The sequence below is a fragment of the Rattus norvegicus genome, chromosome 2 (genome assembly GCF_036323735.1).
Source record: "Rattus norvegicus strain BN/NHsdMcwi chromosome 2, GRCr8, whole genome shotgun sequence".
NCBI lineage: Eukaryota > Metazoa > Chordata > Mammalia > Rodentia > Muridae > Rattus > Rattus norvegicus.
The window spans coordinates 188,110,509-188,135,736 of record NC_086020.1 but is presented as its reverse complement, the minus strand read 5'-3'; the positions used below and the strand labels follow the sequence as shown (position 1 = coordinate 188,135,736).

Below are 25,228 nucleotides of genomic sequence, written 5' to 3'. Positions count from 1 at the left end.
AGAGCTGTCTCATATGTCAGGAATAGAAGCCTTGTAACACTCATTAATTATATGAATTAACGTATGTTTCCTTTCACAGACATTATTTTGGAGAAGAAGATGGAGAGATGGTGCCCAGAACAAGCAATGCAGCAGGTAAAAATGCTGTGGACCACGCCCTTTCTTGTCAGTTTCTTACCGATTATCATTCCCTTGATTTGGGGCTCTTCCAGTCCGTAACGGGAGTCTCCTCAAATTTTTATGAATTTCCAAATTTGCACGCATCACTGAAGTATATAATTCCCTAGTTGGAAATCCCCTGTATGTAATTATATGTGCTAGGAAACAGCACAGTGCAGTCAATCATAACACAAATACTTCTGTGAATTCTTCGTACTTTTAATGAGGCTAGGCTTGTAAGATTAAAGTTGCTTACAAATGAGTAAAATAAATTATGCCATCAAAGCGAAATCTCTACTCAGAGGCCCCATTAAAATGGGTATAATAATGATGTCACTCTCAGAGATAAGATTAAATGATCAAAATTCTTGTCTAGAAATAAGCACTTCCTAAATATCATAGCTATTCATATTAATGCTATCATAATTACAGTGCATTCACCACCGCACATGGGCCAGTCAGGGATGTTTCAATTGTAAAATCAAAGTACAGACTGTTCTCTCTCTCCCCCTCTCTCTGCAGAAGAGTAGAAGTTTCTATTTTCTAATCTTCATAATTTTCAGATTCACCTTTATTTTTTCTTCAAACTTCCCTTTCCATTTAACATGCATGATTTAAATGTCTGCTGAGCTCACGCTAAGGCTCTAGGAAGGTGATAGGAGCACATCTGTGCTTCTTCAGAGCAGCCGGAAAGGAGGATCCCCTTTGGCTCCCAGTTTCAGGGGCCTATAGTTGATTGGCTGCCTCCCACGTGGCCTGTGGTGAGGCAGGCCTTCAGAGCAGGAGTCCATAGCAGAGGAAACATGCCCACTCCATGACAGCTGAGGAGCAAGACAGAGGCAAAGGCCCAGGGATCCAATAACTTCTTCAAAGACTTGCCCCCAGAAGCCTGTCTTTCTTTTATTGGCCCCAGTTCCCACCTCCCACAGTGCTATAGGCTATCCAGCAAGCCTTTAACATTTGAGCTTCTGAGGAACATTCAAGATTGAAATCATGACACAGTTCTTCTGGCAAGTCCACAACCAGGGCAGAAGGAGACAGGAGAAGGGAGGGAGAGAGGGGAAGAAAAAGAGCACAGAGGGATGATATGCTCTAAAGTCTACTTTATCCCTGTGTCTAAATAGCTTCCCAATGAAGTCAGGGCCTTAGCCAACTTCTCAATGAAGTCAGAGGCATAGTCAATTTCTCAATGAAGTCAGGACCATCCAGGGTCCATTTGTTTTCACTTGTCCTCAGACTGGAATTCCATATGTCATGTGTGTCTGTGTGAGTCTTCTTAATGCAAAGAGAATAGTTTGGTTAATAGCAGTTCGTTGTTTCCTTCTATCAGCCAAGAAAAGACTTGTTTTCTACATTTTTTTTTACCTCAGATCATAATCCCTGCTGTGCCCCTGTCTGTGGCCCTCTTGTGTCATGTTTGATGGGGGCACCAATTCCTTACCCTTCCATGTTCCCTACTCTGAGCTTTGTGGCATCATGAATGCTGAGGTGGTAAGAAGCCAAGAGCAGAAGAAGCAGTGTCACAAGGCCTCATTTCCTAACACATAGTGCACACATATTGTGTGATTTCTTGGCCAGTCCATTCACATGACCAACTTGGGTAGAGACGGAGTATGGCCATCATGTCACAAAGAGGCATGGTCATAAGCTATGTCTCAGGATTCACCAGAGACCATTAGTAATAAGCTCCACATATGATATTGTGTGTAAATTCTTCCTATATGACCTATAATTGGTTCGTGTTCTGCAGAAATTCTGCTGGAATGGGCCAGTTAGAACAGCCATGTGCCTTTCTTATGTATGCTCCTTTTCTTATTGTTCTGTTTTGTTCTTATTGTTCTATTGTTGCCAGCTTTTCTCAGCGACACTAAAGATCGCGGTCCTCCGGTTCAGTCGCAGGTCTGGAGAAGTGCCGAGAAGGTCCCCTTTGGGCAGGCACACTCCTTGAGAGCATTTGAGAAGCCCCCTCTGGTGCAGACCCAGGCTCTTCGAGACTTTGAGAAGGTGAGACAGAAATATGGAGTCAGGATTTTATTTTTAAAAATATGATCTATATATAAGATTATGGGCTCGGTTATCATAATGGTGACCCTTTCAAGAATGTGTGCACCCTAAGTTATATGCTTTTAGCTCTTTGCTAGAGCCTGTGGAAGATCAATTGTTCATACTGATGAATTCTGTTTTACTGGTCATCTTCCTAGTTCATTTTTCAGATGAACTTAGGAAGGTTAAACAACACCTGGAGAAAGCAGTATTCGGAACATAATGAGCCCAGGACAGTTTTCTCTATTGCCAGCTTGGACAATGTCAGAAAGCTGGATACCGTCTGTTCTATCAGGGAGCTCAATCAGCGCCATTTGCTTTTTAGCAAAAAATCAAGTAAAGATGCTTCAGACTCTGTGTGGTTTGAACAGCTATGGCATCCATAGATTCATGTTTCGAATGCTTGGCCATAGTAGAGTGGTTAAAATTAGGAGGTGTGGCCTTAGTGGAGGAGGTGTGGCCTTAATGGAGGGGGTGGGGCCTTAATGGTGGGGTGTGGCCTTATTTTTTTTTCTTTTTTCTTTTCTTTTTTTTTTTCCCGGAGCTGGGGACCGAACCCAGGGCCTTGCGCTCGCTAGGCAAGTGCTCTACCACTGAGCTAAATCCCCAACCCCAGGGGTGTGGCCTTATTAAAGGAAGTGTGCCACTGTGGAGGCAGCCAGGCTTTGAGATCTTGAATGATCAACTGAACAAATTCAGTTTCCTGCTGCCTGCTGCTGGGGATTGAGATGTAGAATTTTTGGCTCTTTCAGCACCAAGTCTGCCTGCATTACATGATACTACACTTCCCACTACGATGATAATAGATTAAACCTCTGAGACTGTAAGCCCGCCCCAATGAAATGTTTTCTTCTCTAAGAGTTGGTGTGGTCGTGGTTTCTCTTCACAGCAACAGTAATCCTAAGATGGACTTCTACAGCATCCATAGATGTGGCCAAGAGCAAAAACCAATGCTACAATGCAGATTCCCAAACCACGCAAGCCAGGCTGGCCCTCGAAAGTCCGTGCAATAGAACCTATATTTATACCCCCCAAGAGGAGGCACACAGAACGTTTCATGCCCATGTTCTAAAAAAAGAAACAGGTCTTTGGTGCCCTCTGGGGGATACCCAAGGAGCAGGCATCTCTTGAGTACTTGTACATAGGTTTTTAGACAAATGGGTTTCCTTTTAGTCCACAAGGGACAGCTATTAACATAGCACAATAAAACCACATTTTCAAAAGCAGTTGTGTTACCATGCATTTACTCTGTCCTTCCTCAACTCATAATTACAGACATTCCCTAGGACCACAAATACATCCTTTCAGATACTTCTGGGGGTGATAATGGTGACGTGAGTAGGTGTGGTGACACTGTCACATCCTCCTTTCCCCCACCTTTTGGATCTGCTGCTGTTCAAAGGGCAGGTGCTTCTGCGAGGATCCCAGCAGCTGTAAGGGTTGCCTCTGAAGGGCAAAGCGTGTTGTAACTCCTTTTGGTGAGAGGGTAGTGGGGAGCTTAGAAGTGAGAAATGTCAGATCCGCTGATGGGATGAATGGCTGGATGCCGTGGGGCTGAGCAAGGTCAGCTGAATTCCAGATATAACTCCTGGGTCCTTTGCTTTTACAGTTCAGGTGTTAGATGAGGAGTTAGTCCTTACTTCTCAACTCCGAGGATCACTGTCAGGTATAAGGCTGTGTTTCCAAGAAAAGGCCAACCAGAGGCTTTTTAAACCCTTGTCCTCTAGGTGCTAAGAGAGAAGTAGTAAAACTAAATTTCTGGCTCGTGGAGTGCTAATATGTGTGCTCACCCTTAAGCACTCACACCCGTGTTGCACATCTGAGCACCTCCACAGGAGGACTTGACGATCAGAAGAATCATTGGTTTGGAATGCATTGCTGAGCCCCCTACGGATGCACTCCAGTGTCCTACCCTAGAAATGGAAAAAATATCAGGCCATGTTCTGTAAGTTTTACAACATGTATTCCATGGTCTTGGATAAAGGATAGGTAGGGGCTTCCTGAGAGAGCTATGTTGAAGGTATTGTACCAGACAGGGCTTCACGCCTTGTCGAGCATGTCAAAGTGGTACAGGCTTGGGATGAACAGATAGGATTCATTCTGATTTGAGCAAGAAGCATTTGATAATGCCCCTGCCCTTCATCCCCATGTTAGGAAGTCCAGACACTGCATGACTAACAACATACTAATGTAACAGCATAGCTAACAATTAACAATAAGGACCATGTAATTTGAGATATAGAGAATGTGTCTAGTCTTACTGAAGGACTGTGCTTTCTCACAGAGGGCACCTGTCATGGGTGATGTATACTGGGGGAACTTAAGTTTTCTAGTCAGAGCTATAAAATTCCAAATGAGGGGGACATTTAGGGGAAGGAAAGAAAGATATACTTAGATTGAGACCATGAGAGGCTGGGCTAGAGGGAAATAAGAAATGAGAGGCTGAACAAGAAAAGAAGAAATATAAAAGGGACTGGCTTAGTAAACAGTGATTCACCAGTAATGTGATTCCTTTGAAGATGTTTTCTGATGCAGGAATTCTAGGGAGTTACCTTGGAGTTACTCTGATTTCAACATGGTCTGTATTACGCATTGCTATGATGAAACACCCCAACCAAAGCAACTTGGGGAGAAAAGGGTTGATTTGGCTTACACTTCCATATCACTGTTCATCATCAAAGGAAGTCAGGACAGGAACTCACACAGAGCAGGAGTCAATGCAGAGGCCATGACGAGTCTACTCACTGGCTCGCTCCTCATAACTTGCTCAGTCTGATAGAACCCAAGACCACCAGACCAGAGGAATTCTAATCCACAGTGGGCTGGGCCCTACCCCACCAATCATCAATTAATAAAATGCCCAAAAGACTTTCCTGCTTACAGCCCTATCTTCTGGAAGCATTTTCTCAATTGAAGTTAACTGTAGTTGTGTCGAGTTGACATTTAAGTAGCCAGCACAATATATGATGGCCATAATTTTGTTTTGAATGAGTGAATTTATTATATTTATTATGTACACAGAAGGCCAAAGTAAGAGAAAAATAGCAAGTGAGATAGGTCAATAGATAGATATGGTATGATAAATAGATATGATAGATAGATGTGAAAGATATGATAGATCGATAGATATGATAGACATGCTAAATAAATATTATAGATATGAAGAAAGATGGAGATCAATAGATGATGAATATGATGGATGGATGGATGGATAGATAGATAGATAGATAGATAGATAGATAGATAGATAGAGCAAATATGATTACGTTGGATGCTCAAAACATCCAGCAGCAGTGAACTGGGGAACCCCGTAGGGTGTTCTAGAGTTCCCAACACTGACCCCTGGCAGAGCACACTGGGTGAGGATCCTCAGTAAAAGAACAAATACAGCCACAGCTAGAGAAACCACCATCCACTCATGGGCTCTAACATCCAGCAGAAACTGACTGGGGAGGCTGGGGCAATAAGCTGGGTATTTTGACTGAGCTTTCTCTATGGATGAGCTTCTCACATAGGCATTTCCCACGGATACATTTTTAGCTTCTCTTTCCCTCTGCGGGGACTTTTATAACATGGGACAAGCCATTCTAACCTCTGTTGGAGACACCCTACCTTCTAGCTGTTCTCAAGGGCAAAGTGTTCTTGCTCTTGGACTGTTTTGCTGTCCCTCACCCTCCCTGTCACAGAGTTAGGGAGGCCCAGCTAATCCCAGACAATGGCCCTTGGAGGACAATTGGCACAAATGTGTTTGGGTCTACTGCACAGGACAATATACCCAAATAATTATACATGACACAAAGATCCAGAAGACCCAAAATGTAACCACTGGTGTGCTCTGGAGCCAGAAGATAATTAGTCAGGGAAAACGACAACAACTCTGACTTAGGATTTTAGAGATACCATGACCAAGGCAACTCTTATTTAACTGGGGCTGGCTTACAGGTTCAGAGGTCTAGTTCATTCTCATCATGGTGGGGAGCATAGCAGCATGCAGGCAGACATGGTGCTTGAGGAGCCAAGAGTTCTACATCTTGATCCTAAGGAAACCAGGAGAACACTTTGATTCCACACTGGGCAGAACTTGAGTATAGAGACCTTAAAGTCTGTTCCCATGGTGACCCACTCCTCCAACAAGGCCACACCTACTCTAATAAGGCTACGCTTCCTAATAGTGCCATTCCACATGGGCCAAGCATTCAAACACATGAGTCGGTGGAGGCCATCCCTATTCAAAGCACCGCAGATATTAATTTATAAATGTGTTGAAAGGGCTTGGATGTAGGGCTCTCTTTTCTGTGTGTCCATTCTCTACACTCCATCAATAGTAGTAAGTGAATTAAATCGGAGCGGACAATGCCTGGAAGGCTCAGAAAGGAACTTCTCAACCCTACTTTCTGTGTACCAGGGGCTAATGAAGGGTCCCCCTTGAGAATGAAATTCTAAGTTCCTGTATTAAAGCTAATGCAGATTGGAATTCTATCAGATCTTCCCAGCTCAGCAGGAAATTCCTTCCATATCATAATATCATCTCACACATTCATTGAGTGAATCAAAATCCCGACCCGTGCATGATGCACAGCTGTCTCCTTCCTCCATGTCTGTTTCTGGTGGTTTCTCTGCCCACAGACCTTGCTTTCCTTCTCCACCTGGTTAACGCCTGTTTATCCTTCAAGTTTTGGCTAAGGCATCATGTTTCTCTTTTTGTTTGTTAAGATGGCTTCTCTAATCATAAAGCGTATTCTGACTCAGATCCTGTGCTTGCCCTCTGCCGGTCAACAGCATCTAGAGTAATGTAGTATACAAGGTGTGATCAATAAATGTTGAGCAGCAAATTTGTTGAAAACTATTGAAGGCCAACCATCCCCTTAGATCTTGTGACTCCCCTGCCATGAGAGTATCCACCATGAGTGACGGATTTTAAAGCAGATCTCTCTGCGTTGACGACGGAACAGGAGGGAAAACGTCATTCAGGCACTGACAGAACCAGAGAGATAGAAGGAGGAAGCAGAGACTTTTAAAAATACTTTTTGATGGGTCTAATTCAGAGACTTGTGTCCCTAGCAAACAGTACCGAGTGATGTTCTCGGAGACTTTCGATATACTCAAGATTTTCCCAAATCTGTAACGTGCTATTTCAACTAGTTCTGACTCACTTTTCTAACTTAGGAGTTAGATATTCATATTAGGTCCATTATACCAGTGAAGAGACCAAAGTTCAAATAACATGCTGCAAAATATGCAGGTCCAAAGTGACAGAGCCATATGCTGATGGCTCCAAGAGTCCTGGGAGGTGGAAGGACCATTCAGAGAGGGGTTCCCATTGGTAAGAGTGGACAGTGCAGCTCTATATACATAGATTAGGAAGGTATAAAAGAGCTCAGGAAGGGTGTGCATCTTTGGCTATAAAATCAAGAGCAGGCTCCCATTGCTTTCCTCTGATTACCTATTTTCTAACAATGATGTCTTTAATGTGAACATGCCCTTAAAACCACCAGCAGCATTCTCTAGCTGTACACTGAAGCCAGCTTTTTCTGGCAGACTGCTGGCTCTAACCGCAGCGAGTCAGCCTCGTGAAGGCCCACCCTCCCTGGCAAATTTTTCCACTTGAGTCAAAAAATCTATAGAAGGAAGGAAGGAAGGAAGGAAGGAAGGAAGGAAGGAAGGAAGGAAGGAAGAAAAGAAAAAAGGGAAAGAAGGAGAAAGACTAAACCAAAATCGGAAGGATTCTTCCTATTACGTTATTCCAGTTGAGTACCCTTTGCTAATTTAGGTGAATCTGGGTCATATTAGGGTCTGCAGTTTCCGTACGTCTTGTTTCCCTCTAATCACAGCCTTGAAACATTAATGCTACTGGAAAGCTGCATTTTCCTTTCAAAGGGGGCTTTATACTTTTGTTACCACGGCATCTCAAGTATACTGGTTTAGTTTCCACAGATGTCTTCGGAACATCACTAGATAAGAAGAGAAAATTCTAAACTTTCAATATACACAAGCATAATTAGTCGTTTTTTTTCTATTTAAAATGTGATGCAATCATTCCACAGACCTTCAGCAAAGTTCCAGTCCTAACCTACATATAAAATTACTCGATTTTTTTTCTCAAGAACTACAGAGCAAACACAATGGTCTGGAGTGCAAATTGAAACACACTATAATGTAATCATTGCTGTGATGGACATCAAGGGCCTTAACAAAATATGTAGCTTGGGCACTTAGAATGAATCTGGGCGTGGTGTAGAAGAAAATTCCTAGAGAAAACTACACTTGACTGGGGACCTGAAAGAGTGACTAAAAAGAGAACACAATAAGATTTTGACTTTCTCTTGGAGTAATTCTCAAATGTGAGAACACCCTGATGTAAGGGGTTTCCTGTTCCCAAGGCAAAATGTCAGAGAAACAATTACCAGGAGAAGACGGAAACAAAGTGAACTGAAGGGAGTTATTTTGATTAGTTGCAATCACAAAGTTTCCTCACTTGATCTGTTCCACTAGAAAGTCTCCATTTGTATGGTTTCTTACATTTATTAAGGTTGATTGATACTTCTGATTGGTTGAGCTTTAGTTCTGGTCTTAGTAATAGACCAGAGAGTCATTTGCTAAGCTTCTGCTACATTTGAGAATCCAGGTTACGTTTGCTCAGGAGACCCGACAGTGCCTGGGTTCTCTGGGGCTGCTCTTCATTTTAATTTTGTTCAATAGGAAGAAGGCAGGTTAGGGACTGATGTGGAATGTGAAGAATTTTCCATGCAGAAGGAAAAGCATGAGTCAGGCTGTGGATGAGGGAAGGAACTTGAGTGAGTCAACAGCCTCAGAGCATGCTGACAAGGAATGCAGGGGGGAGTTGGAACTAGAGAAGAAAACAGAAAATTCTATATGGCCTGAAAGGTAGCTAAAGATTTTAGCATTTACCCAGTCTCAGCTGGGAAGTATTTAAAACAGCTTACCAGGGAGATGTTGGAATCAGATTTGCCTCCCCACTTCTTTTTTTTTAATTTATTTTTATTTTATGTATATTGGTATGTTGCTGTATACACGTCCATGTGAGGGTGTCAGATCCCTTGGAACTGGAGTTACTGACTAGAATGAGCTGCCATGTGGGTGCTGGGCATTGAATCCAGCTTCTTTGGTAGAACAGCAAAATCTATTCTGTCTTTCCATTACCAGATATGGAGATTAAGAGTGTCTGATTCACAGTGGACACGCTGTGCTAGGTTGTGTGTGTGTGTGTGTGTGTGTGTGTGTTGGTACACATGCACACATATGCAGAGGTGAGATGAGAATGTTGGGTATCTATTTTTCCACCTTACTTTTGAGGCATGGTTTCTTACTGAACCTGAAACTTACAGGCACACAGAGCCATCTACCTGGCTTTTACATGGGTTCTGTGGATTTGAACTCCCATCCTCTCACTTTCATAGCAAGTACTCTTACCCACTGAACCACCTCTCCAGCCCCGAGGTTACTGAAACCCTTGAGGTCTAAGCAAGACCACAGCTTGGTAGCTCCCCTTTTATTGCAGAAGCTCAGCAAGTGAGCTCTCTGAGTTGAGCCCATGTGGACACACCCCAAGTCTCCATAGTGTTGACTAGGTCAAACTGGTAAAGGAGCTAGTTTGGAGCCACAGTCCGTGAGTAATGCTAGATTACCACAGCCCGCCTGTCACTTCTGCAGTGCCACTTACTTTACTGTCTCTGGCAGCGTTATTTCTGGCTGGGCCATCTATTTCTGGTGGCCAGGGAAGTTGTTTTCTTTGTTTTGTTTTTATATAGCTCCCAGTGCTCTGGTGTGAGGGGATTGATGACACCTTGTTATTCCAGGACTGTGGGTGGCATGGGTGTGTGAGCGTGAGGGGGATGGCATAAGGGACATCATCTGAACCCTCATCCTCTATGCAAGTGAGGATGCTGTCCAGGATGGGCTTATGCACGAGCTCTCTTGTCATCATGCTGACTATTTCCAGAGAAGGCTGCTGGGTGTGGGCACCAGACTGCTTCTGAGCTGTAGGGCAGAAGGCGGAATGGTTTTCATAGTTTGGCATTTGAATGACTCTGGAGCTTTCAGGAATGACATGGTAGTTTCTATCTCTTATCTGTTTATTGACCAGTCTCAAAGGGGAAAAAGAGCCAGGTCCTTGTAGAATTCATAGCTGGGAGACTCTGTGTGGCAGGGAAAGGGTTTGAGGAATGCAAGAACAAATTACGATTTTGATTCTCCTTGTTAGACTGTTAGTCCTGGGAAAATGCCAGGCATGTTCATACAGATTGCCTAGTGCATATGTTTTCCTTGTGTCAAGCTGCAGAATGGATTGTGCTTTGGATCATTTTATCTGAGGATTACAGTAAAACTTTGTTATGATAAAATTTACTCATGACTAACGGATATGGAAGGCCTCTTAGGATATGTAGGTAGACTTTCTGTTAGAGCCTGTGATCCATTAAGACCAACTATTCACTGGTTTTGATTTTCTTTATGTGTACCACGTGCATGTAGTGCCCTTATAGGACAGCATGAGATGCTGGGCCCCTGGAGCTAGAGTTACAGATGGTTGGGAGTCACCTGTGGGTGCTGGGAACCAAACCCAGGTCCTATACAAGAGCAGTCAGTGCTCTTAACTGCTGAGCCATCTCTCCAGCCCCAATAGCACTTAACATTTTGATGCTGTCTATTCTAAGCCTCGTGCCTTATAAATTGAGTTTAGCTATCACCACTAAATGAATTTATTTGTGATGAAAAAACAATCTTTCCTAAGACGTGAAGAATGAGTCAAGTTTCTCTTCTGGCTTTGCTTTCTTTTATCTTTTTGGAATGGCACCTTTATCAAAACTCAGTCTAAGTACCACACAAAATTTAACCTTGAAGAGTATACAATTCCAGTTGTGCAGTTATCCACTGTTACCTAATTCCAGAACACTTCTACACCCCAGAAAGAAACCTCATACTCATTACAGCCTCTCCCCCAAAAACCACCAGTCGAGTGTTTCCATGGATTTGTTCATTCTGAGCATTTCCTACAGTGGAAATGCTGTACAGCATCTTGCCTTCCGTGCCTGCCTTTCCCATTGGTAAGTGCACTGGGGACTTGCTCATGTGGTGGCCCATCGTTCTCATGGCTGAATAGTGCTCTGTTATGGGGATAGCCTCAGCTTTCTATGCATTTGTCAGTTCGAGAACATTTCGAACATTCCTACTTCGAACTAATCAAAGAGTGGTGCTGTACTGAGCATTCTGCTCGTGCTTTTCGGAGCCATTTGTATTAATCCTTTGGATACGGAATGAGGATAGGGGTTCTGCGTCACGTGGTAATTGTACAATTTTCTGAGAGCTGACTTTGGTGTATTCATCTTGAAAATAGAAGAATTTCTTTTTCAAAATACGAACAGTCTCAAGAAGGTCCCCAAGGGCGTAGGAGCAGTTCCTTACAGTCAAGGTACAATTTGGAAAGCTATTGGAGGCCTGAGGCAGAGGAGGAAGTACCTCCTTAGTCACCGGTGTGTCGTAGGGTCATAGAGGTCACAAGGTTCCTGGCTGAGGTCTGCTAACTGTGCGAAGTGCAGCAGCCCAACGGCAGGAAGTGTGATCTGGCATCATCCTTACTTTTGTACCTCAAAGGTGGTGTTAAGGATGTAATGAAATAAACATGAAAATGTTACCTCCACCGTCAATCCTATGCAAGATGATGGTTGTAACAGACACGGTTTAATTAATTGTAGCTAAGGAGTCACAGTAAATACTCAAACATGGAAGAATCAAGTTGGCCAGAGATCTTAAAGGTTCTCTCTTGCTGATCTGTGAAGACTTTGAGCAATGCCCCTGACAAGTGATTAGTGGTTCCACCAAAGTCCTTCTCCAGACAGGGAGTTTACTCTGTCCCATAACAGAAATACTCACTAACATGGTATATGGCCATAAAGTAACAATGTCTAACGCTACTAAAGACGCAATGGATCTTTACAAATGTTTTTCTCTGCCCCTGCCTCCTCGTAATTCCTAGTTTTGCTTCTTTTTTTTTTTTTTTTTTTTTGGTTCTTTTTTTCGGAGCTGGGGACCGACTAGTTTTGCTTCTTTTGGGGCGGTTTTATTTTTATGAACTGTTTCACAAGCAACAAGAGTGCATGAAGGATAATGAACTAATTGTTAAAATAACCACCATCCAGAAGTTAAGGCTGCAAATGTGACTGCAGTCCTCCTGGCAGCCCCTGAGGCCCCGCCCCCAGCTTTTCCATTCTCAACCTCTCTGAGGCTTCTCCGACTCACACAGTTAGAAAACAGCAGAGCTCAGATTTGAACTTAGGTGTCCTTGGCTCTAAAGCGGTTGGTTTTTGCACAGCTCTGCATTGTTGCATCTGGATATGTTGGCATATGATCCCATATTATTTTTTGATAAGTAGACAGTTAACTATCAGGGGTATACTAGGTACCTTTGTGGTTGCCATAACCAAATACTTGACAAGAATGAAGGAAGGAGAGTCTGCCTCAGTTTTAGAGGGGGTGTTGCAGTAAGAGTCCTGGTTGCTAAGGGAGCAGGAGGTGGCTGGGTTACACACCACCCACAGGCAGGAGGTAGAGGTCCCAGAACATGGTGGGTGTACTATTCCCACATTCAGGGTGGCTCTCCCTCCTTAGTTAAGCCTTTCTGGAAATTCCCTTAAAAACTGGGCCATGCCATATCCTAGGTAATCTAAATGTATCACACGGGGATGCTAAAAACATTTTCCTTCCATTTCTTGGTTTGCCATTTAAGGTTTGCCTTTTGATGTTCCCCCCCCCCAAACAACATGAAATATGAAATATCATTGACATCCAGTTGGTTGAGTTTAAATTATAGAATTTATATTACAGTTGAAAAGAATGAGTCTATTCAGACGGTTAATCAATTCTAGTGAAGAGGAACATGTTTTTAGGATAAAAATTGCTAAGAGAATAATATGTTTTCAAGCAATTCCATTATAGGAGCTATCTGGGGGGTCTGAATATGATTAAGCACATGTCAGGCTGAGTTTTTTAAGGGCTGACTTGACAGTTGGTTATGTTAATGGAGCATGACATCCGACAGCTGGGTGGTAATTCTCTTCCTACTGCTGGCATTGATGCAGCCATTACTGCAGTCTTATTTCAAGACTGGACGAATATATTATGGAAGATGTAGAAAGAGGAAACCCAGGCAGGGACAGAGGAGAGCCAGTTCTCTCTGGAAGGAAAATGTTTTGAAAGAAGAGTAAAGCATCTGAAGTGTACTGAGGGCAAAAGAAAGAGCTAAGTGGCACACTTAAAGCCTGTAGTTTGTGTTCTAAGCAAGGGACCTTCTCCAGATGCACAGGCCTGGCTGAAGTACTAGGGCAAGTATACAGCTCGGTATGAGAGGTCATGCTTGCAAAGCCATAAAACAAAAGCAGTAAACAACAACAACAACAACAACAACAACAAAACGAAAAATAAAAAAGAAAGAAGGAAGGAAGGAAGGGGGAGGGGGAGGGAGGGAGGAGGGAGAGGAAAGAGCCTTGCTGACCTGCAGTTCCTGGCCCTCCCTACCCCCACCATTTTTCTCCTCATCTCCTTATCCCTACTCTCCCCATCAGAAACCTGCCCCAAAGAGGAAACTCTTAGGTCCTCACTGACTGCTAAGGTGAGCCTACTTAGCCCTCTGTCCTCTTACATGTGGCTCCTCCGTGCTGCCTTGGTCCATGCAGATCTGATTATTTCTTTAAGGAGAAAGAAGTGCCAGTTCTCTGTGGAGCCTTCCTGGACAAGCTCCCCTGACTAATCCACTTCATTCTTCCTGTTTGTGCAGTTTGAAGTGTCCTTGGGTTATAATTTTCACATACTCATCCATTCAGAACTCTTGTAGAAGGTCCAGATTGTGCAATGTTAACATTAGTTTGCTAGAGTACTTTATATATAAAACAACCTGGTTTTTTTTTTTTTTTAAGGAGAATGAGTTCAGGGATGCAGAAGGAATTTAAGTCTAATCAAACCCACTGAGAACAGAGAAGTTTCTAAATTAATTATCAGTCTGTTCTTTCATTCAGCACTCATGTATTGAGTGCCTCCTATATGCCAGGCATCATTTTTGGTACTGGGGTTAAAGCAGACCCACCCCAGTTTTTTCATGAAGAGTGCATGCTGACAGAAATTTAAGGTAAATGGGTCAATGCAGAATCTAAAAGATTATAATAGAATGGACTCTCAGGGTGCTAAGGACTGCTGGGTTGAAGAGTGGTCTCTAGCCTTTGATGGGACACTTCATAGGAAGAAGGTTTGGCAGCTATCTAGGGAAGGAGCACACCACATCAGCCAGCCATCTCAGAGGCCCTGAGGAACAAGGCTCTTTACTGGTTTTGAGAAAGAACAAGAAGAGCCAATGTAGTTGGGACAGCATGTGCAGGTGGGAGCTTAGTAAAGGGAAGGCAAGGGGAGGGGAGTAGAGGGACAGGAGGGGAAGGGACAGGAGAGGACCCAGATGTACCTGGGCCTGCACTTTAAGGGCCACCATCACCATTTACCTGGAGTTAGATAGGGAGAGGATGGCAGCTCCAGTAGCAACGTGGTACATTTCAACCTGGACATACAGGCACTGTGCTCGGGATAGATGACCAGTATCAAGGACAGAAGCAGGGACACCAGGAAAGGGGGCTGTTCAAGTAACTCAGGGAGAGGTCATGGGATCTGGGACACAACGGAAGAGATGCTGTGTCTCTGCGATCTGTATTTCTAATACATGTGTGTTATAGACAGTGGGATATACAGTCACATGAGATGGTGTCTGTGAGTCTTTGAGCCAGGAGCGACTCAAAGGCTTTGCTCTCACCAACTGCAAATCTTGACTTGCAACACATTGGAATTGGCTCTAATGAGGAAAGAACATTTTCTAGGGGTGATCAGGAACTCAGATTTAGATGTCACAAGTGTGAGTATGTTCAAGTGGTGATTTCTACCAGTGAGGGTAATATAAACCTCAGGGAAGAGGTTCTTGTGGGCATATGAACTTAGGAAGGTAAGTGAAGTAGATACAATTTTCCTACGGCCACCATTTTAAGAAAAGGTGGTTTCTTTGGAACTATTTAAAAATTAAACTTTTACAAAGTTTCAAATTCGACAGGAGATGTGGAAGCAGATTATTTTCTTGAGGTGACAAGTTTTATTTAATGCTAGAAGAGAGTGTACTGGGGTCTGAAGGGAAGCCATGGGCTTCACACCATCCAGAAGGGCAATGGAGTCTATTTTAAGGCCTAGAGGAAAGGGGAGGGACAGTGCCTGGCACTGTGGAGAAGTGAGGAAGGTCTAGTTAATGTGTGACTTAGAGGAGTCAGGGAGGCATGGAGGCGAGGCATGGTTAGCTAAGGTATATTCATTACAAGGTCAGCTGGAAGGGGAAAATGTGTCCTGCCTTTAATCCTTGAAGTACGACACTTCTTTTCACCTGCCATTCTCCTGAAATCTACATTAGGAGGGAAATCTAGGCAAACTAACTCATAACTAACTCATCGATAAGAAAGTGGACGAGTAAACACAGCATACCTATCTAGTCACTAACGCCACTGATTATTTTAGTGGGTGCTTTATAAATACAAAGCCAAGAGAACACAAGCACAAAGTCAAAATATTCCTTGCCAGCCCCCAAACCACTCTACTGTAAGCAGCCTGTAGCCACGCTGTGGGATGACTGTTACTACAGACGTGGTCTTAGTTGTCGCACGGGCTGTGAGAACAGACATGTAACTCAGTGGTCCTTTACTCAGATGAGTATAGATGAGTGGAGGGGTTAGAGTTTACGTGGGAAGTCAAATGATTCGAAATAGTCTCAGCAATCGGCCAAGGGGACAAAAGCGACATCGGAAGGCAGCCTGTGAACACTTGGTGAATGCTACTGTTCGCCTGACTGGGAGTTGGAAAGGGGAAGTCAGTCAGGGTAGGGAAGGTGTGGTTTTGATGGAATTCCACCTAAGACTTGAGAGAAGAGAAGAGGTGGAGTGTTTTAAAGGAATGTGATCTAGTTTTCTCTTTAGCCTAAGAGATGGATGTGATGCTCATAAAGGGTTCTGACAAGAGTTGAGTTTCGAAGGTATTTCCTTGGCTACAGTATGAAGACTGTTGGACATGCAGAAGTGTTTGTCATGAAATCAGTTAGGAGGATGGGGCGTTCAAGTTGCGCTGTCTAGCAAAACTTTGGGTGTGTGGGCTAGGTCTTGGGTAAGAAGACTAAGTTAGGGGGTCACTTGGGAGATAAAAGCATAGTGTTAAAGGTGGATTAAACTCTTTAGGAGAGAAAGCCTGTTGAGAAAGAAAACCTGGAAGGGTAAGAACTTACCATCATATAAGTGCTGAAATGAAGGCACTGGCTGAGAACAAACCACCCACCCACCCAGCAAAGGGGCAGGAGGGGTGGAAAGAGAGCAAAGGAAATAGCAATAAGTGTGACAAACATCTCAGCTGCAGTGGAATACCCTGAAGCCTTACGTACTTTAATTTCTCTAATAGGAGCCTTTTATGGAATTATTGTTATGTGATTTAAGAAAAAGGATTCAAGTAGACAGCCAAAACGTAACTACTCAATGTCTATAATCTGACCCCTGGGCTGGAGAGATGGCGCATTGGTTAAGAGCACTGACTGCTCTTCCAGAGATCCTGAGTTCAAATCCCAGCAATCACATGGTGGCTCACAACCATCTGTAATGGGATCTGATGTGTGTCTCTTCTAGTGTGTCTGAAACAGCTACAGTGTACTCATATACATTAAATAAATAAATCTTTAAAAAAAATAAAATGAGCAAAATGGAAGTAGTAACAACCATTACCCATCTGTTCCCAGACATTTCACTTTCAGATCAGGAGGATTCTGTGTCTAGAGAGGTACACCCTCAGGTCACACAGATACTTAATAACAGAACTAGTACCAGAAAGTTTGTTAGTGTGTATGAGACATGGTCTCATTAGGTTCTCCAGGCTGACCTCAAACTTCTAGGAAGCAGTAATCCTCCTAAGATTACAGGAACATACTGCAGTGCTCAGAAAAGCGTGTTTTGAATTTTGACTTTTATCTTCATTGTCACTAAATCTCAATGAACTTCATTTATTCTGAAAGTTAAGGATTTGGTGGACATGTAGAATTTTTATGTGCAGACTTTTAAATGAGTAGATTACTTAATATGAAGTATTTCAGTCTTATCATTATATGACTCATGCTCCCTTCTTACTACCTCGTCGTTTTAGAAAAAGACAATTCTACTTGCACAGTTCTAATTCTGCACTTCTGAAGCCACCTGATTTACTCAAACCTTTTCTGTTTCTCATAGCAGACTGTAAGTTCAGTTTCTGGTGAAGCATTCTCTGCTCTCGTTCCAGCAGTAATTAGTCAGTTTTCATTCTGAGTTCTCTTAGAGTCAATGTTTCTCAAACTATAGGATAAGATTTATTCTCTGTTCAGTAAGTTAGCTCAGCAGATCACTCCCAGAAAGAGAAACCGAAAATATCAGATTATAATGCATAATTGAATAAGTGTGTGTGTTGCAATGCAAAATATAAAAAGTTTGAAAGACACAAATTTGTAAGATTATATTATAGAACACACCTTAACATGTTGTGAAAAACTGTATGGCCACTCTGCTCTTTGGGGCCGCCCTCACTTGTGTGTGACCTCTGGATACTTGGAAAAGGTTGACTGGAATCATTATGAAGGTCCAGAAAGAATAGGAAAGATGGAAAGTAAGTAGGTTAGGGGAGAAGCAGATGCTTGAATTAAATATAAAAGAAATTAATTTCCTTTATCTCAGATGTTAACAATAATTTCTCCAACTCGGTATTACCAAATCAGAAACCTCTTCTGGGACCTGGGCTATGGGGCTGTCTCCCAGTCACCTTCAAAGTCCCATGTGACATGATATAAATAATACTTCCTGCTAATGTTGCAGCTGTCACTCAAGGATCTTAATTGGCTTTATGAGCAGGATCTGGTGAGGATGGCCCGGCTCCTTTAGGCAGGTGCGGGAATTATGGACCAGTGAGTGGCTGAAATCTCTGCTCTCGTAGATGCTCGCCCTCGTCCCCCCCCCCCCCCCCACTCCCACACTCATTCTCTGAAAACTGTAAAGGTCCCTCTCAGCTAAAATCCACCCTTTCTTTGCCGGTGTGTGATGTACATGGGGAGCAGAGGGCGTGGGAATAAAGGCTGAGAAGCTATAGCCAGGAACTGAAAATGACCAGGGAGAAAGCCTGAACACACTGGCCTGGCTGGGGCTGAGCTCTGGATCACTAAGGGAATTGGACGCCTCTCTGGTCCGTAGCACCTTAAGATTTACACATGATAGAGGCTGCTTGGCTCTGGTCACAGTTCTGTGGGCCATTTTGTGGACGTGTACTCTTTCCACAGTTTCAGTCTGTACCCGGCCCCTCCCTCCAGGTCACTGCCCTTCCAGTTCCCTCTTGCCTTTGCAATCCCAGTATCACCTTAACCACCCCCTTCCAGTTTCTGGGAAGGGTTTGAGGGGAGTTACCAGGTCTCCCCCCCCCCCAAAAAAAAGCTGCTAACTGCCTCCTGGGCCTTGAGGCTTCAGGGGAGGGGTGTGTGTGTGGGGGCCATTGCTGACAGCCCTGTCCTGACTTGGAGTCGGGTTACTGCCACTTGTGTCTGAGTTCACACAGCATGTTCCTCCATCAGGGATTCCGCAAATATCTCCCTGAGGTAAAAAAAGAAAGCGCGTTGCGCTCCAGCACCCAGATCCCAGAGCCCAGTCCCAGGTCCTGGAGCGCACCAACAGCGGCTATGTCGCCTTAGCCCTCGGGGTCCCACAGCCTCAGCAGCGTCCTAGCCTGCCCGCTCCATGCCGCGGCAAGGCTGCACCGTGTTCCAGGGGTGAAGGGGGCGATCGGGCATGCTCCTCCCCATGGGTCGCCCACCATGTCTAATGGATATCGCACTCTGTCCCAGCACCTCAATGACCTGAAGAAGGAGAACTTCAGCCTCAAGCTGCGCATCTACTTCCTGGAGGAGCGCATGCAACAGAAGTATGAAGTCAGCCGGGAGGACGTCTACAAGCGGGTGAGTGATCAAGTCCAGCAACCTGGGACTGCTTGTCTAGTACTGGTGTCCTGCTGCTCTGCGATGGACAGGGCTCTGTATATGGGTGTTTCCCCTGTGACCTCGAGCAGGTCCATTCCCCGCTCTAGGGCCAGCTTTCTTCCTTCTTTCTGTATTGCAGGAGGGGCCCCCAGGAAAGCCAGAGGCTTCAAACCCTGTTGCAGCACACCTGGGCTAAGGCATAGATGCTTATTTACCCCAGACACTCACCTTTAAGGGCTGGGTGGGGAAGCCCAGCAATTTGCATGCTAAAAAGAGCCTGGGGGAAGTGACTCAGGCCACACATTCTCCTAAAGGCCTCTTTCAGCTCTGGGTCTGTGACAAAATATGGTCGTGTGGAGAAACCACCAAGGTGAATTTTTCCTTGAGAAATTCATGTTTTCGTTGAAGGTGGTCAGGCAAGATCCATGTTTGAAACAGAGTATTAGACATTTTAGTCCTAGAAACTGTTTGCTGAAGGATGGAAAAAAAGTGGAGGGAGCCAGGAGGGAGAGTGGACCTCCCTGATAAGGAGGGCTGTCTTGATTGATGTGAGCGGTTTGGCAGAGCTGAAGGGTGAGATGAGACAGCATGTTGGGAAGAGGACTTTGAGTCCTGATGGGTTACAAGGATTAAGTTTCTTGGCTGGTCACTACACTGATTTCCTCAGGCCTCTTGGGGTCTAAGTAAGAGGATCTGAAGTATGTGGGTGTCTAGTCCTGGTTGCCTCAGATTTTATCATGGCTCCCACCTGTCCACGCCAGAGAGTTACAAGAACATTACCTTGACCTGTCCGGAAGGCTGGGAGGCTTCAGAAGCCATCAGCTAGCATTTGGATCTGAGAAACAGCTGGGCTCTGTGAGACCACATGTGATTATCTGGCCAATTCAGTTAATATGGACTGGGAAATCTGAGAAGAAACGATGGTGATATCTATGGTCAGTTCTGTTAGTATGTACTGGTTGATTCTGGGGGTTTTAGTCGCTCCCCACCCCCAATGTCCATGTTCCCTTCTTACTCTCCGGGAGACCCCTTCCAACCTCTTTTCTCCATCTTGCCCATGGCTGTGTAGTGAGTGTGTCTCCCGGGAAGCTGCCAGAGGTTCAGGGGACTTGATAGCTTGATATTGCAGATGGGGGAGGATGTATGGCTGTGTGGTCCTCGGGGTAGGAAGAGTGAACAGATTTCTTCACTATATAGCGGGAGGAAGTCTTTCTGTGAACTGTCCCCATACCGAGGCAGAAGAGGCAACTCCTAGATCCCTGGAGAAAAGGGTTGTTTATCCCTCAGCCAGGTGAGGGCTGCTTAAATTATCTAGCCTCATTCTCTGCTAGGTACTGGCTAAGGAGAAACAATGCTCTAGGTGGGATGAGAAAGGGCCCCGTCTGTCTTCTGGAAAAGTGATTGACTAGATTTTGGCAGCTGCCACAGAGTATGGGCAAGGAGTCGCAACACAAAGTCACTGCTAGAGAGGACAGTCCATCATTTCGCTGGCTCCCCCTTGCCGGTGGATCCCATGCAGGTAACTATGACCTGTCTCTGCTTGGTCTTATGAGGACAGAGTGGGCAGGTGCCCATTGTTTCATGTGGCTCCAGCAACCTGAAAGCTCTGTGTCTCCTTTTTTCCCACCCCACCCCCCAGTTTTTATCCAACCTGCCTGTCATGCTACCCTTCCCATTTGGTTATAGCTACCGAAAATCACTGGTTCTCAACCCTCCTAATGCTGAGACACTTTAATACAGTTCCTCATGCTGTGCTGATCCCCAATCATAAAATTATTTCATTGCTATCTCACATCTATCATTTTGCTAGTGTTATGAAGTGTAGTGTAAATATCTGATATGTCTGATATGTGATTCCCCCCACAAAGGGATCAAGGCCCACAGATTGAGAAACAGTGCCCTAAAGGCTAGGTTAAGTGCTGAGAAGACAGCCTAGCTGGTAGGGTGCTTGCCTAGCGTGCATGAAGTCCTGGGTTTGAGCCACAGCGCCTCATAATCTGGCCATAGTGGTGCATATCAATCAATGTAGTACTCTAGAGGTGGAGACGAAAGATAATCTTTGTTTATATAGAGAGTCTGAAACCAGCCTAGCATATACAAGGCCCTGCTTTTATAAAAAGACTTTAGTTAAGTGTCCTTTTATTTGCAAGGTAGAACACATCGAGAAGAGCTCTCACTGTGTATCCTGGCTAGCCTCAAACCTGTGATTGTTTTGCTTCAACCCCTTGAGTGCTGGGTATGTAGAAGTGAGTCCAGGTACCCACCTTGCCATTAAAAAATGTTTATTCTCCTTTCATTTGCATTGGTGTTTTGACTTCTTTTGACTGCATGTATGTCTGTGTGAAGGTGTCAGATCCCCTGGAACTGGAGTTATAGACAGTCCTGAGCTCTCACCTAGGTGCTGGGAATTAAACTGAGCCATCTCTCCAGCCTCCAAGCTTTCATTTTTAAATGATGAACATCATAGGTGGGTAAAAAAAAAAATCTATCCCAGTATGTAATGATGAGGGATTAGTAGAAAACAGCAAAGTTCTGTCTTGACAGAAAAACCAGGGACTCAGGAAACACTGCACCAGGAGCCCCAGGTAACCACTAGATGAGCGATGTAACTTCTTCAAACCTGCTCCAGCCTCCACAGAACTGACATTCAGAGTCATGCCACAGGCTGAGACACACAGCCATGAAGATGACACGAAATCTTTATCAACAGCTTTGTAAATTTAATAGCATCATGCTCGTAGAAGAGGGCAATCATTACACGCTTGCTAGTAGTTATTGCCGTGTCATGGAAATGGAGCAGAGATCTGACTCTTCCTGGTAGGACCGCAATGGTGCATCTTTTGTTCTCTTGTTATTTACACCACGACTCCTTCAGGCTGGGAAGATTAATGGGAAGTAGAGCAACTAGAACCCAGGGTAAGCCAAGTGGCGCCGGTGACATCTGTCACTGTACTCAGCCTGCTTTTTGGCTCATGTTGGACAAACGTTTCTTTTAAAATGAAAATATAAAGCCACACCCATTTAAGTTACTCTCAGCAAAAGTTCGTGAGTGTTGTACAGTAATTCTTTAAAGAAAACCAATGCTTGTGAATGTATGTACTACAGGTCTGTTGTGGGTAGATTTTTATTTTTATTTATTTTAGATTTTGGTACTTAAGAGGAAAAAACTACTGTCTTAATGTGAGATGATTAAACATTCCACCGTGACGGGTTCTGGGAAACAGGGAGAACAGGACTGGGAAGGGGGTCTGTTTCTCTTTCCAAGTGGCAAGTCTTCCTTAGGTGGTTGACAGGGACAGAGGCAGAGAGAAACAGAGAGAGACGGAAAGAGGCAGAGAGACAGAAAGGCAGAGACAAGAAGAGAGCGACAGAGGCAGGGTGAGGGAGAGGCTGGAATGGATAAATGGGATAAGTTGGGAAGGAAGCTATAGTGAAACTTTTTCAGTAAGGTAGTTGTAAAAGCTAGTCAGGCCAAAGCCTGAAATTATCAACCTAAAAGCAAATTTAAAAAGTGCTTTAGAGTTTCTCTCCTCTAGGCCTATTAGAGAACTGAGAAAATAACATTAAGTATCATACTAGCCATACATTTATTAAAGAGTATTGAGTTACATGTAAAAACCCCCGATTTTTTAAACTAGCACTATGGTTTGAATATTAAGTAAGGTATCCTTGAAGCTTCAGATTTTGTAAATATTAATAATAATTTAACTCCGTGTATACATTTTTAAAAATAACTTTGCTTTTTACTTTATATGCATTGGTGTTTTGCATACATGTGTGTTTGTTTTGTGTGAGGGTATCAGATCTTGGAGTTACAGATAGTTGTCAGCTGCCCTGTGGTTGTTGGGAATTGAACCCAGTTCCTCTGGAAGAACAATCAGTGCTCTTAACTGCTGAGCCATCTCTCCAGGCCCGAAACATTTTTAAGAGGCTATTTACCCTTAGCACAGATAAACAGGAACATATGCCTATGGGATTAGGGACCACTGCCCCCTCGTGGTAGCCAGTAGTAATTGTAGGTTCAGTTCTGCAGACAAAGGGGTGGGCTACCATTTTGACTATATAAATCAAGTTAAGGAATAACCACTAAGGCATATAGCTCCCAACAGCAGATCAGAGGTGGGGGGAGGGAGGGAAGGAGGGAGGGAGAGAGAGCGAGTGCACTAACACTACAGGCGGTTCACAGATGAATATGACCCACTGTGTACAGGACAGGCCTCATAGCATTGCTGGATACAGATGCTGTGTAAGTGATTTCTGGGTGGCATCATGACTGACCTGCTCATTTTTATTACCTAATCCTGTATCTTCTCTTACTGGTTGAGTGTGCAGCCACTAGAAATGTGCCCAGCCCTAGAGTGTGTGAGACCCACTGCTGTATGATCAACGTGCGGTCTCCCAACAGCACTTTGAAAACCACCAGTCTTTGGCCCCGTGATGATTAGTTTCTTGCTCAGACTTCTGTGCTTTTCAAAAGTCTGAGGGTTGCATTTTGCAGATGGAATTTCAAATGTGACAAGGCTGGGTCCAAGAGCAGAAAGTGAAGAGAAATGGAACATTGCCATCCTGGACCCAAGCAAATCAATGTATAACTACAGATTCCAAAGTACATAAGTCTCATAATCACTGGTTTTCTTTAAAGAGCTATTTGTACTACCTTCACATTTTTATTTATTAATTTACACCACTACATTACACACACACACACACACACACACACACACACACGTGCGCGCGCGCACACACTCGCACACACACACACATACCTGAGTACTGGTCCCATGTTGGATCCCTCTGGAGCTGTGAACTACCCAATCTGGGTAGTGAGAGTTGAACTTGGGTCCCCTAGGAGAACAGCACGAGCTCTGAACCACTGAACCATTGACCAGATATACTTTTCTTTGTCAAGAGATGTTCTTCCAAAACGAAAGTATCAAAATGTTGGGAGATGACGGTGAACTCGGCCTTTAGATAGAAGTCAGGAGAGCTGGGTCTCATTCCTTTATGAGCTGCGAGCTGCCTGATTCGAGACCTAAACCTCTTTAGTTTTCTCACCTTTAAAGTGTTTAAATGACATTTTGATATATGTGTGTGTGTTTATGTGTCTGTGTGTATGTGTGTGTGTGTATGTGTGTGTGTGTCTGTGTCTTTCTGTGTGTGTGTGTGTCTGTGTCTGTGTGCTTCTGTCTGTGTGTCTGTGTCTATGTGTGTCTATGTCTTTGTGTCTGTGTGTCTGTGTATGTATGTCTATGTGTATGTGTGTCTCTGTGTGTATGTCTGTCTGTGTGTGTGTCTCTGTGTGTGTGTCTCTCTGTGTGTATGTGTCTGTGTCTTTCTGTGTATATGTGTGTCTCTGTGTGTGTCTATGTGTATGTGTGTGTATGTGTGTGTCTCTGTCTTTCTGTGTGTATGTGTGTCTGTGTGTGTGTGTTTCTGTCTATGTGTCTGTGTCTATGTGTGTCTATGTCTGTGTGTCTCTGTGTGTATGTCTTTGTGTCTGTGTGTCTGTGTATGTATGTCTATGTGTATGCTTCTGTCTATGTGTCTATGTGTCTGTCTGTGTGTGTCTCTCTGTGTGTATATGTCTGTGTCTTTCTGCGTGTATGTGTGTCTGTGTGTGTGTATGTCTATGTGTATGTGTGTCTGTGTCTATGTGTGTCTTTGTCTGTGTGTCTGTGTGTCTATGTATGTCTATGTGTATGTGTCTCTGTATGTCTGTCTGTCTGTGTGTGTCTCTCTGTGTGTATGTGTCTGTGTCTTTCTGCGTACATGTGTGTCTGTGTGTGAGTGTATATCTATGTGTATGTGTGTCTGTGTGTATGTCTGTGTGTGTGTATGTCTATGTGTGTGTGTGTATGTCTATGTGTATGTGTGTCTGTGTGTGTCTGTGTGTGTATGTGTGTGTGTGTGTGTGTGTGTGTGTGTGTGTGTGTGTGTGTATGTGTAGCTTGCAGGAGTCAGTTCTCTCCTTAC

The 25,228-nt window shown here is 44.1% G+C and overlaps 1 protein-coding gene across 32 annotated transcripts in view; it reads left to right on the top strand.

The window, feature by feature from the left end:
* Pde4dip (phosphodiesterase 4D interacting protein) overlaps positions 1–25,228 on the top strand; it is a 196,936-nt gene that overhangs the window by 43,201 nt on the left and 128,507 nt on the right. For 26 of the 32 annotated variants that reach the window (XR_001836491.3, NM_001389233.1, NM_001389234.1 and 23 more), the window contains exons 2-4: positions 80–135; positions 2,012–2,163; positions 19,124–19,234. Coding sequence is in view for 31 of the 32 variants with exons in the window: in NM_001389233.1 (NP_001376162.1) it covers positions 80–135; positions 2,012–2,163; positions 19,124–19,234 (319 nt within the window). In the remaining variant the exon portion in view is untranslated. Of the gene's footprint in view, positions 1–79; positions 136–2,011; positions 2,164–18,835; positions 19,235–20,671; positions 20,775–21,405; positions 21,492–25,228 lie in introns of those variants that run through there. The other 6 variants (XM_039103044.2, XM_039103045.2, XM_039103043.2 and 3 more) reach the window with 6 other exon arrangements.